An 11,459-nucleotide genomic window follows, 5' to 3' on the forward strand; every position below is an offset into this window, starting at 1 on the left:
TCTCTCTCTCTCTCTCTCTCTCTCTCTCTCTCTCTCTCTCTCTCTATATATATATATATATATATATATTAATATGCAAACTAACAATCGTCCACAAGAAATTTTACTTTATTTGTCTCACTTTTAGGAGGTAATTTACTTTTACCTTGTATTAGTTATACAACCTGGAACTAGTTTCTTATTGGTTATTTCTCTGTCTTGCTTCATGTCAGGCTCTGGACCCATTGTCTCGCATTGTACATTATTACGTTTTCAGCTTGTGTTCTCCTTTACATCGTAAGGATTTATAACTCATCTAGTTTTGTTGTTATAAATTGTAGTATTTCGTGTAAATATGGTTTCATAAATATTATTGTTATTTTGGTCTTTCTGTAGGAGTATAAGAGCATCACTAAAATGAGACTGGCACATATTACTGGATCCCATTTAAATCCAAGTCAGTTTACAGTTGTTGTTCGTGCTATTCCCTGGTCTCAGGAAGATACCTACAGTGATTCAGTAAGAAAATTCTTCATGAGGAATTATGAGTCAAGCTACTTGTCTCACCAAATGGTGTATCGATCTGGTAAAATTCAGAAACTGATGGTATGTGTGATTCTTGATTATTTTATTTTTCTGTTGTTAAGCAATCTGATTTAAAATTTCTTTAATTCATGAACTGCAAAGCATTCTATTACTTTAACTTTGCTGTATAAAGCCATCACTGCTATCATTACAAGCATGGCCTTCATACATTGTCTTGTATATTGCTAATGGTATCTCTTTACCTTTGCAGAGCAATGCTGGGAAAATGTGCAAGATCTTGAAGGATGTTTCTATTGAACAGAACCATAAACCAGGCTTATATCATTGTGGTTTTTGTGGAGCAAATTCCGATTCTTTTCAGATTCTCTCACATGAATCTGAAAGTTCTAGAGGGAAGTCATCCCTTATTGACAATGGTGGGGTTGAAAAGAAAAAAAAGGTCACAAACTCTGGTCCCAATTCTAGCTCTGGTTTACTGTTATGCATGCATATACAAAATATGGTTATGTGTGCATTGGTTCTTTTCTTTTGTATCTGATCGACTGTGCTTAAATTGGTTGTTCATTGCGTGTACTGCAATTGCTATTGGCTGAATAATTATTGTCTATCTGTAAGAAATCTTAGCATCTTCATCAAATATGTTGGTATACATGTGAGTTTACTGTGAACTTATAATTGACAAATAAGCACAAGCAGACATGATAGATTTCTGTTAGGATTGGTTTATGCCATTCGTACTGTTCCTAGTCCCATTCTGAATCGGGAAATTATGACCTGCCCTCAAGTTGCTGGCTGATAAATAAGCTTCACTTTGTAGAATCATAGACCTGAGAATGAATCTTTCCTACATAATTCAAATTACATATCTATCAGTGCACTTTATGAACAGCACAGAATGGCAACGAGGACCCTCAGTCTATTATTGATCAGAAAAATACTTTCCTTGTGCTTTTCTTTATGTAGATGGGGAGAATGGTTGGGAAATTATTTTTGAAGGACATTCTAACATAACATTCTTCGTAGCCCTTGTAGGTTTGTCATGATATCTGATATACTTTGAATCTTATGAAACTTGATGCATTAGTGTCTGTAAGTGAAATATTTACTATTCATGTGTTTAGGACCATTGAGTTTGACTGGTGAGAAGCATATAGGGTAGTCCTACTTCTTATCAATATGTACAGGTATATATGGCTACCTATGGTTGTCCATCTTATGGAAGTATTGTCTGTATATATCATTCATGTTATTGATATTTTGGTTTCTTGAACATTATTCTCTTAACACAGTCATTTTGTTGTGTGATTGATTTGCATTTTTGTTATACTAATTCATTATTTGCACATTACCATTTCTTCTGCTTTGTCTTCCTCATTTGATATGACTAAGCCAAAATATTATGTGGGAAACATGCAAATTTAGCCTAAATGTCGGGTCTCTTATACAGGTGTGTGCTGCTGCTTTTGTCTTTTTCAAGACTCGCTATGCTGCTCTTGCTACATCACAGGTTCTTCACTCATCAAATCCTATGTCATGGGTGACACAGCTGGCTCCAGAGCCAAAAGATGTCTACTGGTCAAACCTTTGGATACCATATGGACAATTGTGGATCCGTAAGATAGCTACACTTCTGGCTTCTATTGCCTTTATGCTTGTGTTTCTTATTCCTGTCACAGTCGTTCAAGGAATGACACATGCAGATAAGCTACAAAAAGCATTACCGTTCCTGAAAGGTCCTCTTAAGAAGTGAGTAATTATGAGTGTATAGCTGTTCCCTTATTTTATTTTTTTTCTGTTATAATTGGAATCTTTTAAATTGGATTAACTGACCATCAATATTCTGATTTATCATTTTATTTCATTGTATTCTACCTGTATAACTGCATAGAGTAAACACTTCATTGAAATAGTTGTGCGATTCATGAATGCCCTTTTACATAATGATAGCAACTCGGATTTAGTACGAACTAGATATTCAACAAGAGTTTTGGTTATTAACCTATTATGCTTCCCTTATATTATACATACATATGTATTCAGTGTACTTATATATATTGTCAGGTTTAATGCTCTTTGTATTTTCTGTCTGGGTATAATTCATGTTGTGAAGATCAAAGAAAGATTGTTCTAACTTTAGATTCCCAATGATGCTGATACATTTTGCAAGTTAACTAATATATGGCTCATGTGCAGGAAATTTATAAGCCAGGTGATGACGGGTTACCTACCAAGTGTGGTTTTAATTTTGGCTCTGTATACAGTTCCACCAATTATGATGGTTCTTTCAGCACTGGAGGGTTCTATCTCTCGCAGTGGAAGGAAAAAGAGTGCATGCTTCAAAATCTTATACTTCACTATCTGGAATGTTTTTGTTATGAACATCTTTGCTGGGACTGTCATTGATTCATTCAGTGTATTTAAAAAATTGGATAGTGTGAAAGACCTACCTCCGCAACTTGCGAGCGCAATTCCTGCACAGGTGAAATGCCCTTCTATATTAATATTTTAATGGGATGCAATACTATTTTTGAGCCAAGTATTCTAATTACTATTACATGTGCCTACTTGTCAAAATCTGATGCAGTTATACTTTGAAAAGGGTAATACTCATTAATTTCTTCAATTGATTGTCATATCATGGAAACTTCAATATCTCTTGATTTTAATAACTGATGGGAATAATAGTTTATGAGATAATAATTTAGACTTATATGAATTAGATCTATGCAGTCTTGTTTTTCAGCATGTATAGAGCTTATATACTAAATCCATGGTTGCACTCTCATTTGCAGGCTAAATTCTTCATGACTTATGTTTTTACATCTGGTTGGGCAAGCTTGGCATGTGAACTCTTGCAGCTATATCCTCTTCTTTGCAACTTTATCCGAAGATATATATTCAGAATGAAAGACTGGGCTATTGACACAATGTCTTTTCCGTATCATACAGAAATTCCTAGACTCCTGCTGTTTGGGTTCATTGGATTCACCTGCTCCATCTTGGTTCCCCTAATATTGCCCTTTTTGCTCATTTACTTCACACTTGCTTATTTTATATATCGAAACCAGGTGAGGAACTCTCTTATGCTTTCTATAACCTTTTGCATTACATGGTTAGTTCCAGTTTCTATATATGCTCTTCCTGTAAATGTAGCCTGAGCAGTAGATATTTAGCATCTTTTTATCAGACATATATACAGTTTTAAAAGCGTTATAGCATTCCGTCTGTTGTAGGTCTCTGTTCTGGTCATCATGTGCTGTATTTTACTTTACTTTTCTTTTCTTTTCTTTATCCATCGAGTTCAATTGATTTTTACACTTCAGATATTATTTTTTTTGTTCACTTTTCCGTTGATGGTGGATGTATAGAGACTAATAGTGATATTACATTTTATTTCAGATTATCAATGTTTATATAACAAAGTATCAAAGTGGGGGACATTTATGGCCTACGGTTCACAATACAGTCATTTTCTCATTGATTATGATGCAAATAATCGCTCTTGGTGTCTTTGGATTAAGAAAATCACCAGTATCATCAGGTTTCACTTTTCCGCTGGTTATTTTCACTCTTTTGTTTAATCAGTACTGTCAACAACGATTTCATCCAGTATTCAAGAACCATGTTGCGGAGGTACTTTTCAAAGTGAACCCTATGTGTGTTCTCAGATTATTCAATGATATCATTGTTTTCTCTTTCAAAGCTTGAAGAGTTGTTTGTTCTCAGATTCTTATTGAGATGGATCGGGAAGATGAAAAATATGGGAGGACTGAAGAGATTCATCAACAGTTGCATGCAGCCTATTGCCAGTCCCCTTCAACTTCTCCTGACACGAGTATGGCAGGCTCATATCATCACCAGGAAGAAGAGAGCATTCAGGATCCAGAGAATGTGACACCAGGTTTGATTCATATAACACTTGTGAGAGTTCCGGTATCCTGAATCAATCACTTAATTTTGTTGGTTTCATTTGCCTCTAATTTTCAGGAAAGGAACCCAGCCAAGTAAGTTTGAACTGGTCCGTTGCTAGCACTTTTGGAGCCCCAGAGCCAATATAAATTCAGTTTTCGCGGTGCATAATTTACTTTCTTTTGATTCAAACTCGCTGTTGATGGTGCTTCTGGAATGAAACGCTTGCATGAAGAAAGGTATATACACCTTCAAGAAAAAGCGTTGTACAGACTATACACACTAGTGAAACATTACCTTACGAAATGCAGAGCTCCACAAGCGTACAGCCGGACTCTGTTTTCTTTTCTTTAATAGGATTCTTAAAAAGCAACTACTGTTTTGTTGCTTTTGTACAGTTCTCAGTTTTGATCACATAAATTCAGATAGTTTAGAGGTGTTTTCGCAGCCTTTGTGGTTGTAATGAAGCCTATTGCTTGGTTCAAAAGAATTGCTGATAGCGGGTATACGGTATATACCATTGTGTTCAATTGTTTATTGGATATTGGATTATCAGTGTTCAATACCATTTAAGATTGTAAACCATGTTCTTGATAATGTCCATGTTGATTCAAGTTTGATCTTTTTAAACAGTTTGAATTACATTGATACTTTTTCGCAACCCCACAAAATCCGATCAGCTTCTGCAAATGGCGCAGATTACACAGTTTCACATCCAAGCAAATAGCATAATTCTATTTCATCACCAGAGGCAAATTACATTGTCACATCCATGGCACTATTACCAACATCACTTCTGTTAAACAAACCTCTCCAGAGCCACAAAACTTGCAGGAACCCACCATTTGCAACATTGAGAACTATCACCTGCGCCTGTATTGGGAGACCATACGAGATGAACTTGACAGCAGCAAAGAGGCAGCCGATTCCGATAAGGTGCTTTTCGAATCCCTTCTCCTCGGAAACGGGAAGCACCAGCTGCAATGCCTCCTTCAAAATCTCAGTAACGAAGCACCCCACAAAGAGACCAAAGGGTATGACTAGTTCTCTGTTCCTGGAGATCGAAAATATAACATCTGAAAAGAAGCTCAACACAAAAAAAGCAACAAGGCACCATTTGAGTGCCTTCTCCCCAAGACAAAGCATCTGCTTCAGCGCAATGTCTGCTGCTCTCTTCCATGGAAGCTCTTTAACTGTGACGGGTATGGCCTCCAGAAGCTTCTCCTTCACAACCTTGATTTCAAGAGCTTGATTGTGTCCCTTATTTGGTTCACCAAATTGGGACATTGACACTACTTTGGCACAACTTGTCTGGAAGGGTTTGTGAGGGAGACGTAATATTAAGCATTTTTGGGGTTGGGAGGTTTTGGGTTTAGAGAGATTAAGCTGAAGCAAACAACAGAGAACGAAAATATTGCATCAAGCATTGAGGTATTCCCAGTAAACTAATCAATTATGGAAAACCAAACAAGGAATGTGAAATTAAAGAGAAGAAGAAGAAGGGTACCGGAAATTTTGGGGTTGAAGACGAAGGCGATGAAAGAGACGCTGGAAACGCCATTGTTGCCGTCTGGTTTTGCCTTCCTTTATCACCTGCGTTTTCTCCTCATTCTTTAGGGTTTATGTTAGCTGATGTAACATGGGCATATTTATATTTTCCACAAGAGTGCAAGACCTTACTAGCATTTCAAATTAGAGTTTGGGCTATAATGGGTTGCGATCCAGTATAAAATGTACTGGGCCTTGTATAACAGTTGAAGTTTTGATTCATTTAAACTGCTTGTTTTGTAATTCTTCTTGGGCCGGCCAGCATGAGACTATTTTTTTTTTTTCACAATGTTCAAATCTCTACCATTCTTAAGCTCATGTTAGTGATGTTAATCTCTTAAAAAAAAAATTAAAAAAAAAAAAAAACAGAAGTCTCATGTTACTAATATGCACTTGTCCACCTCGTAAATGGTATAATGTGAATCATCGATCACACCCCTCTAATATTCTACAGTGACATGCAGTCTTTTCACTGGTATTCTCTCTGAAAACTCATTTTATATATTCTAGTAGTATATATATATATACATGGAATCAACTTTTTCTGGTTCTCCAGCACGACAAACTAGCAAGAATTTTTCATGTTAGTGAGTGTCATTTTCATTGTTATATATTCAAATCCAAACAGGATATTAAATATCTTGCTGCAGATTTCTGTGAATCTTCGATATATGTTTCTGAGGATTTGAATACATACGGAGGGTGGATTAGTAGATTATAGAATGGAAAAGGTTGAGACATAAGTCGTCATTTGGTTCTTGTCTTGGGCCTCAATCACGGATGTCTCTGGTGTTTATATTCTAAATCATCATCAAGTTGACGGAAATTACATATAGAAATGATGATGCAGATGTTTATTATGTGGCACTACAAGTCATATATGATATCTTGGTTTTTTCTTCGAGGACTTTTCTGTTCTGCTTCTTCTTCGTTTGGGATATTCCTTCTTACTTTACAGGAAGAATTAGATGGATAATGTATGTATGCAAGACTAGCTAGCTAGCTTAGTTTTCAAGTCATAAGCCTCAGAAGTTCTGGTAATGTCTCCTTATTTTGTTTGCTGGAGTTTCTGTATGTCCACCTTATGCTCATTTATTAAATTGTATTTGAAATATTCTATATTTGAGAGGCTAACTATATTTTATCTCTTACTACGGCGCGCTTTAACATATCTCAGTGATGAGCTTAGAAAGCAGTTGAATCGATCAGTTCCAACCATTGGATCAAATACCTGATACACTTATGCGTACACATGTATGTATGAACTTCAAGCTAGGTTTTTAAATCACCACATTGATTCATCAATACTTTACATATTCACGCATTCCTTGCTCTTTGGTGTACATTATTCTAAGAAATGACCTGATCGATTAAGGCTATTTAATTAGTTAGGGATGTGTGTGTGTCTTGTGTGAGGATAAGAGGATTATCAGCTAGGTCATCTGTATGTGCATACAGGTGAGCTGGATTTCTTCCTAGCTAGCACAAAGGTTCTTTCCAATGTTGTGAACCTTTGATTTTTATTCACCCTTTTCTTAGGGCAACAAAGGAGATTAGATAGTCCTTCCAATTACCAATCAATAATAAAGCTAACTACCGAGGTATATCAGTGTGTGTGTGTGTATTATCAATCATTAATAACTACTAATTACATAATGAAATCAACCCCTACGATCTTGATGAGACCAACATTTGGATTCTGGAATACCAAGCTTGATGAAGCAGCTAGCTAGCTACCAATTTCAAAATATATATGTCAACCCACTCTAACAAATCGTGGACATTACTTACCAAACTTGCAAAGTATGTTGCAATGTCAACACAGAAGAAATACTTAAATTCAAATCGTAATCGACCATTGTCCTTGTAGGAGTCAACCCAAAAAACAAATAAGTTCGACCTAAAGATCTTGTATACTTCAGAATGCATTAGACAGCATGCATGCTTTTGATTTGATAGTAGTGAGTAATTAGGTTTAGGAACTTGCATTGGTTGAGATGTGAGAGGAGCTAGATAGCTGGAAGTAATAATAAACTAAGGTAGCAGTTAAACAATAATCTACTTAGATAAATCAATGTGCTAATGGATGAGAAACTGCCTGCTGTACATATTCATCCAAGAAATTAAGAATTTACAGTTGTATGATAACGATTGAAGCTGCAGCTGCTTAATTCATTAACTGAAGACTTGACATCCATGGCCAAAGCACATGTATATGCAACTCGATCTCATCGACTTATCGACTGAATTGATAGTTACTGCACTTGATCGGAGTTTTGTTAGGTAACAATCTCTTTCGATGGAGCTCATTTCCACATGACTTTTCGAAGAAAAAAAACTCTGTAGGATCATCACTGTACTTCATCAGAGAAAACATTCTCTACCATATTACAGATACCAGTCTTTCCGTTTCATGCCTTTCAAGCTCTCATAAAGTAACTGTAAATTAGAAAAGAATATGCATTCATCTTCACTCTGCCAAACTATAAACTCATGAATCGGCCTGTCAGTACTACCAGACTAGATATTCTACACTGTTTGCTAATAGTACGTTATGACTTATGAGTATATAGTTGTAGCTGCTGATCGACCATCAAAGCATTCTATAGAGGGAAAGCTAGGGCCGTCTAATTAACAAGCTTGCTAGCTAGTATATATAGTATATGACAGGGTTTCACTACTTCTATTTTCATAGCCTTCAGCCTTGCCAGGAGTGTACTAATCTTCAATGTTTAAATATATATATATATCCTTAGTATGAAATGCATAATCAGAATATCAGACTAATAGAAACTCTCTAGAATAATATGCATTTTACAGACTAATATTTTACCTTTATATAAAAAAAATTAAGCTGGAGAGACGATAGCTTAAAGTTGATGCAACTCTGCACTAGTTTTATACAAGGAAGTCCATGGCAACAAGACTCTACTAATGTTCAATGTTTGAATCCTTGGCATGAATTTCATTATCAGAACAACCGAAACTTTGTAGCTAGAATAATGCATTTTGCTGTCAAGAATTAGAATTGCTATGAATATAAGCAAGTTGGAGTAGCTAGCTAGGTTAATGTTGATGCACTGATGCACATGAAATCATGAATGAAACATCATACCCGACGTTTTTGAATTTGGTAACACCAAGCTATACAATATACTTATTCTTACAGAATGAAGCACATGAAATTGGTCAATCAGTTCGAAAAGTTTATCCTCTCTCGCTCTCTCTAATCAAACTGGGGTAACCAGCCTTATTACGCGAGCCATAGTTTAGTATATATAGTCCTGGAAGCTACAACGATTAGCGTGCATAAGTGCATGTTCTGGATATGCATGTATATATATTAGTCACTCTGAAAGCATATTACTCAGAGAACAAGCTAATTCCAAGAAGTTAACTAGCAAGGTGCCAATATCATTCTCTAACGGGTTTCGAATGAACATTGTGATCACCAACATAACTATATATCGAAATGCATGCTTAAGTACAAGAAAAACGCATACCCTTTAGTTTTCTTCTTGTTCATTACTTCTTTCAAGAAATGCTAGCCGATCCCCACTGTCAACTAGTAGTATTGCTTATCATATATAGGACTTCAAGCTGCAGTACCCTAATTCAACATTAACAGAGAGGAATTAGGTCTGAAAATCGAATTCACATTACAGAAAATTAGATCGATCAAATAGCTCACTCAAAATACTACCATTGTATATAGATAAGTAGAACAATCATGGCACATCAAAAACAGACCTAAAAATCAGATGAAGATTAGGGTTTCTTGGGACAATACACTATTAATGCTACCATATCTATTATTACAATACTTAATGTACACCGGTCAATCGGTCATCATGACTTTATTGTACCCCAACCCCAGGGTAACTACTCAAGCCGCAGAAATTAGCGCATTGCTCTTGAGGCATTATCAATCTCTGCATGCCTTCATGATAGTCTGAGCCGGAGGCCGCTAGAGGAGGAGGAGGATAAACCAGCTGCATCTGTTCAGGACCACTCCACCCCATAGTACTTTGATCAGTACCATAGCTAGTATTTGTACTAGTAGTACTGCTAATTGGTCTATCATTCATCATGATCATTATGTCATCACTGTATAAGAACTCTAGCCCATCTAACTTTTCTCGATCAATGTTGTACACCATGTCCTTGAGCTCGTTCGACAGCAGATAGTGACTACTTTGCCCTCCTTGAAACATGTTCATAGCATCACCATCTCCAGCATTACCCGTGTGATTGTTGTAATCGCTCATTTGTGCAAATTGGCCCGGGCTGCTGATATTGTTGCTGGCAACAGTTGCAATCGGGCTAGCAGATGAGTGCATATTTGCTGCAGACTCCTCATGATAAATCTGTTGCGTTGAGCTAGGAAATTGATCATCAACTGGGAGTTGAATATTGACATTCAAGGAATACACATCTTGGATCTTAGGTTGAACAACATTGTCTTGATGATCTGAATGAAACCTTCCTCCGAGCTTGATAAGAAGTTTTCGGATAGACGCATGGTCGTTGAAAGAAGGTACTGCTACTTCTTGGTTTGGTGATGAGTAATTGGGTATCGATGGCCCTTGGATCACCGGTAGCTCTGGCCAGTAAGGATTTTGGCTATCAGCTCCAAGAGGATTGACGTTGACCATGGAGTTATTGTTCCCATTACTGATGATAAGACCTCTCTTAATTAGTTCTTGCTGTTTTAGACCTGCAGCGGATCTACGTGCAGCAGCCTGGTGTTCCTTGCGGTGCTTTCCCAGAAGCTTTTTCTTCAGCCTTGTATTCCAGTAGTTCTTTATATCATTATCAGTTCTTCCAGGCAGTTGTGCTGCAATTATAGACCACCTGTATATACATAATGGTATACCCAGTATACAAACAGATAATTAAAATTAATATTTGAATGATGAATTAGGGCTAGCAAATAGGAAGTTATGTAATTGTGTACCTGCTTCCAATACTTATATAGAGACTGCAAATTAAGTTGTCTTCTTCTTCAGAAAATCCTCCATGCTTGATGTTTGGACGCAGATAGTTCAACCATCTGAGTCTGCAGCTCTTCCCACATCTCTTAAGCCCTAATTCATAAAACAAATAAACTTAATTACTTAATTCGTGTCACAGCTAGGTCAGACAACCAATAATTCCATTCAAACAAACCATATATGATCATGAGAAGCAGATAAGCATACCGATCTTTTGAGGCAAAGCGATCCAGTTACCACCAGTGCCGTGTAGTTCAATATACGACTTGAGCTTGGAATCTTCTTCAGGTGACCACGGCCCTCTCTTCACGTTTGCTTTGTCACAACAAGGAGCTCTCCCCATCTTTGCTTCCTTCGAAGAGATCAAGCTTGAGATCCAAGCTGCTAGCTAATCCACAAGATCAATAACTCAAGTACAGTTATAAACTTATGATGTGAGAGAGAGAGAGAGAGAGAGAGAGAGAGAGAGAGAGAGAGAGAGAT

General features: G+C 36.7%; 3 protein-coding genes across 3 annotated transcripts in view; 1 reads left to right on the forward strand and 2 right to left on the reverse strand.

The window, feature by feature from the left end:
- The window catches only part of LOC101297798 (uncharacterized membrane protein C2G11.09-like), a 6,610-nt gene extending 1,530 nt beyond the window's left edge, over positions 1-5,080 (forward strand). The window contains exons 4-12 of the mRNA XM_004290954.1: positions 213-276; positions 376-585; positions 776-921; positions 1,948-2,271; positions 2,719-3,004; positions 3,318-3,593; positions 3,925-4,158; positions 4,252-4,426; positions 4,513-5,080. Coding sequence (XP_004291002.1) covers positions 213-276; positions 376-585; positions 776-921; positions 1,948-2,271; positions 2,719-3,004; positions 3,318-3,593; positions 3,925-4,158; positions 4,252-4,426; positions 4,513-4,583 — 1,786 coding nt within the window. The 3' untranslated portion in view covers positions 4,584-5,080. The remainder of the gene's footprint in view (positions 1-212; positions 277-375; positions 586-775; positions 922-1,947; positions 2,272-2,718; positions 3,005-3,317; positions 3,594-3,924; positions 4,159-4,251; positions 4,427-4,512) is intronic.
- LOC101298086 lies at positions 5,054-6,033 on the reverse strand. The gene is made up of 2 exons (XM_004290955.1): positions 5,942-6,033; positions 5,054-5,820 (listed from the first exon to the last, which is right to left on the reverse strand). Exons 1-2 carry the CDS (start codon positions 5,993-5,995, stop codon positions 5,191-5,193), a joined length of 684 nt encoding a protein of 227 aa, XP_004291003.1. The 5' UTR covers positions 5,996-6,033; the 3' UTR covers positions 5,054-5,190.
- Positions 6,034-9,839: 3,806 nt separating this feature from the next.
- LOC101303879 lies at positions 9,840-11,458 on the reverse strand. The gene is made up of 3 exons (XM_004292734.1): positions 11,184-11,458; positions 10,940-11,069; positions 9,840-10,836 (listed from the first exon to the last, which is right to left on the reverse strand). Exons 1-3 carry the CDS (start codon positions 11,317-11,319, stop codon positions 9,840-9,842), a joined length of 1,263 nt encoding a protein of 420 aa, XP_004292782.1. The 5' UTR covers positions 11,320-11,458.
- Position 11,459: the final 1 nt, after the last annotated feature.

This window comes from Fragaria vesca, linkage group LG2, assembly GCF_000184155.1.
Source record: "Fragaria vesca subsp. vesca linkage group LG2, FraVesHawaii_1.0, whole genome shotgun sequence".
Taxonomy (NCBI): Eukaryota; Viridiplantae; Streptophyta; class Magnoliopsida; order Rosales; family Rosaceae; genus Fragaria; species Fragaria vesca.

Bases quoted from the DNA above. Each gene is read 5' to 3' on its own strand.
- LOC101298086 (XM_004290955.1), bottom strand. From the start codon at position 5,995: ATGGCGTTTCCAGCGTCTCTTTCATCGCCTTCGTCTTCAACCCCAAAA. The intron at 5,821-5,941 runs GTACCCTTCTTC...TGTTTGCTTCAG, and splicing joins CTTCAACCCCAAAATTTCCG to CTTAATCTCTCTAAACCCAA.
- LOC101303879 (XM_004292734.1), bottom strand. From the start codon at position 11,319: ATGGGGAGAGCTCCTTGTTGTGACAAAGCAAACGTGAAGAGAGGGCCG. The intron at 11,070-11,183 runs GTATGCTTATCT...TTTATGAATTAG, and splicing joins CGCTTTGCCTCAAAAGATCG to GGCTTAAGAGATGTGGGAAG. The intron at 10,837-10,939 runs GTACACAATTAC...ATGTATATACAG, and splicing joins TATATAAGTATTGGAAGCAG to GTGGTCTATAATTGCAGCAC.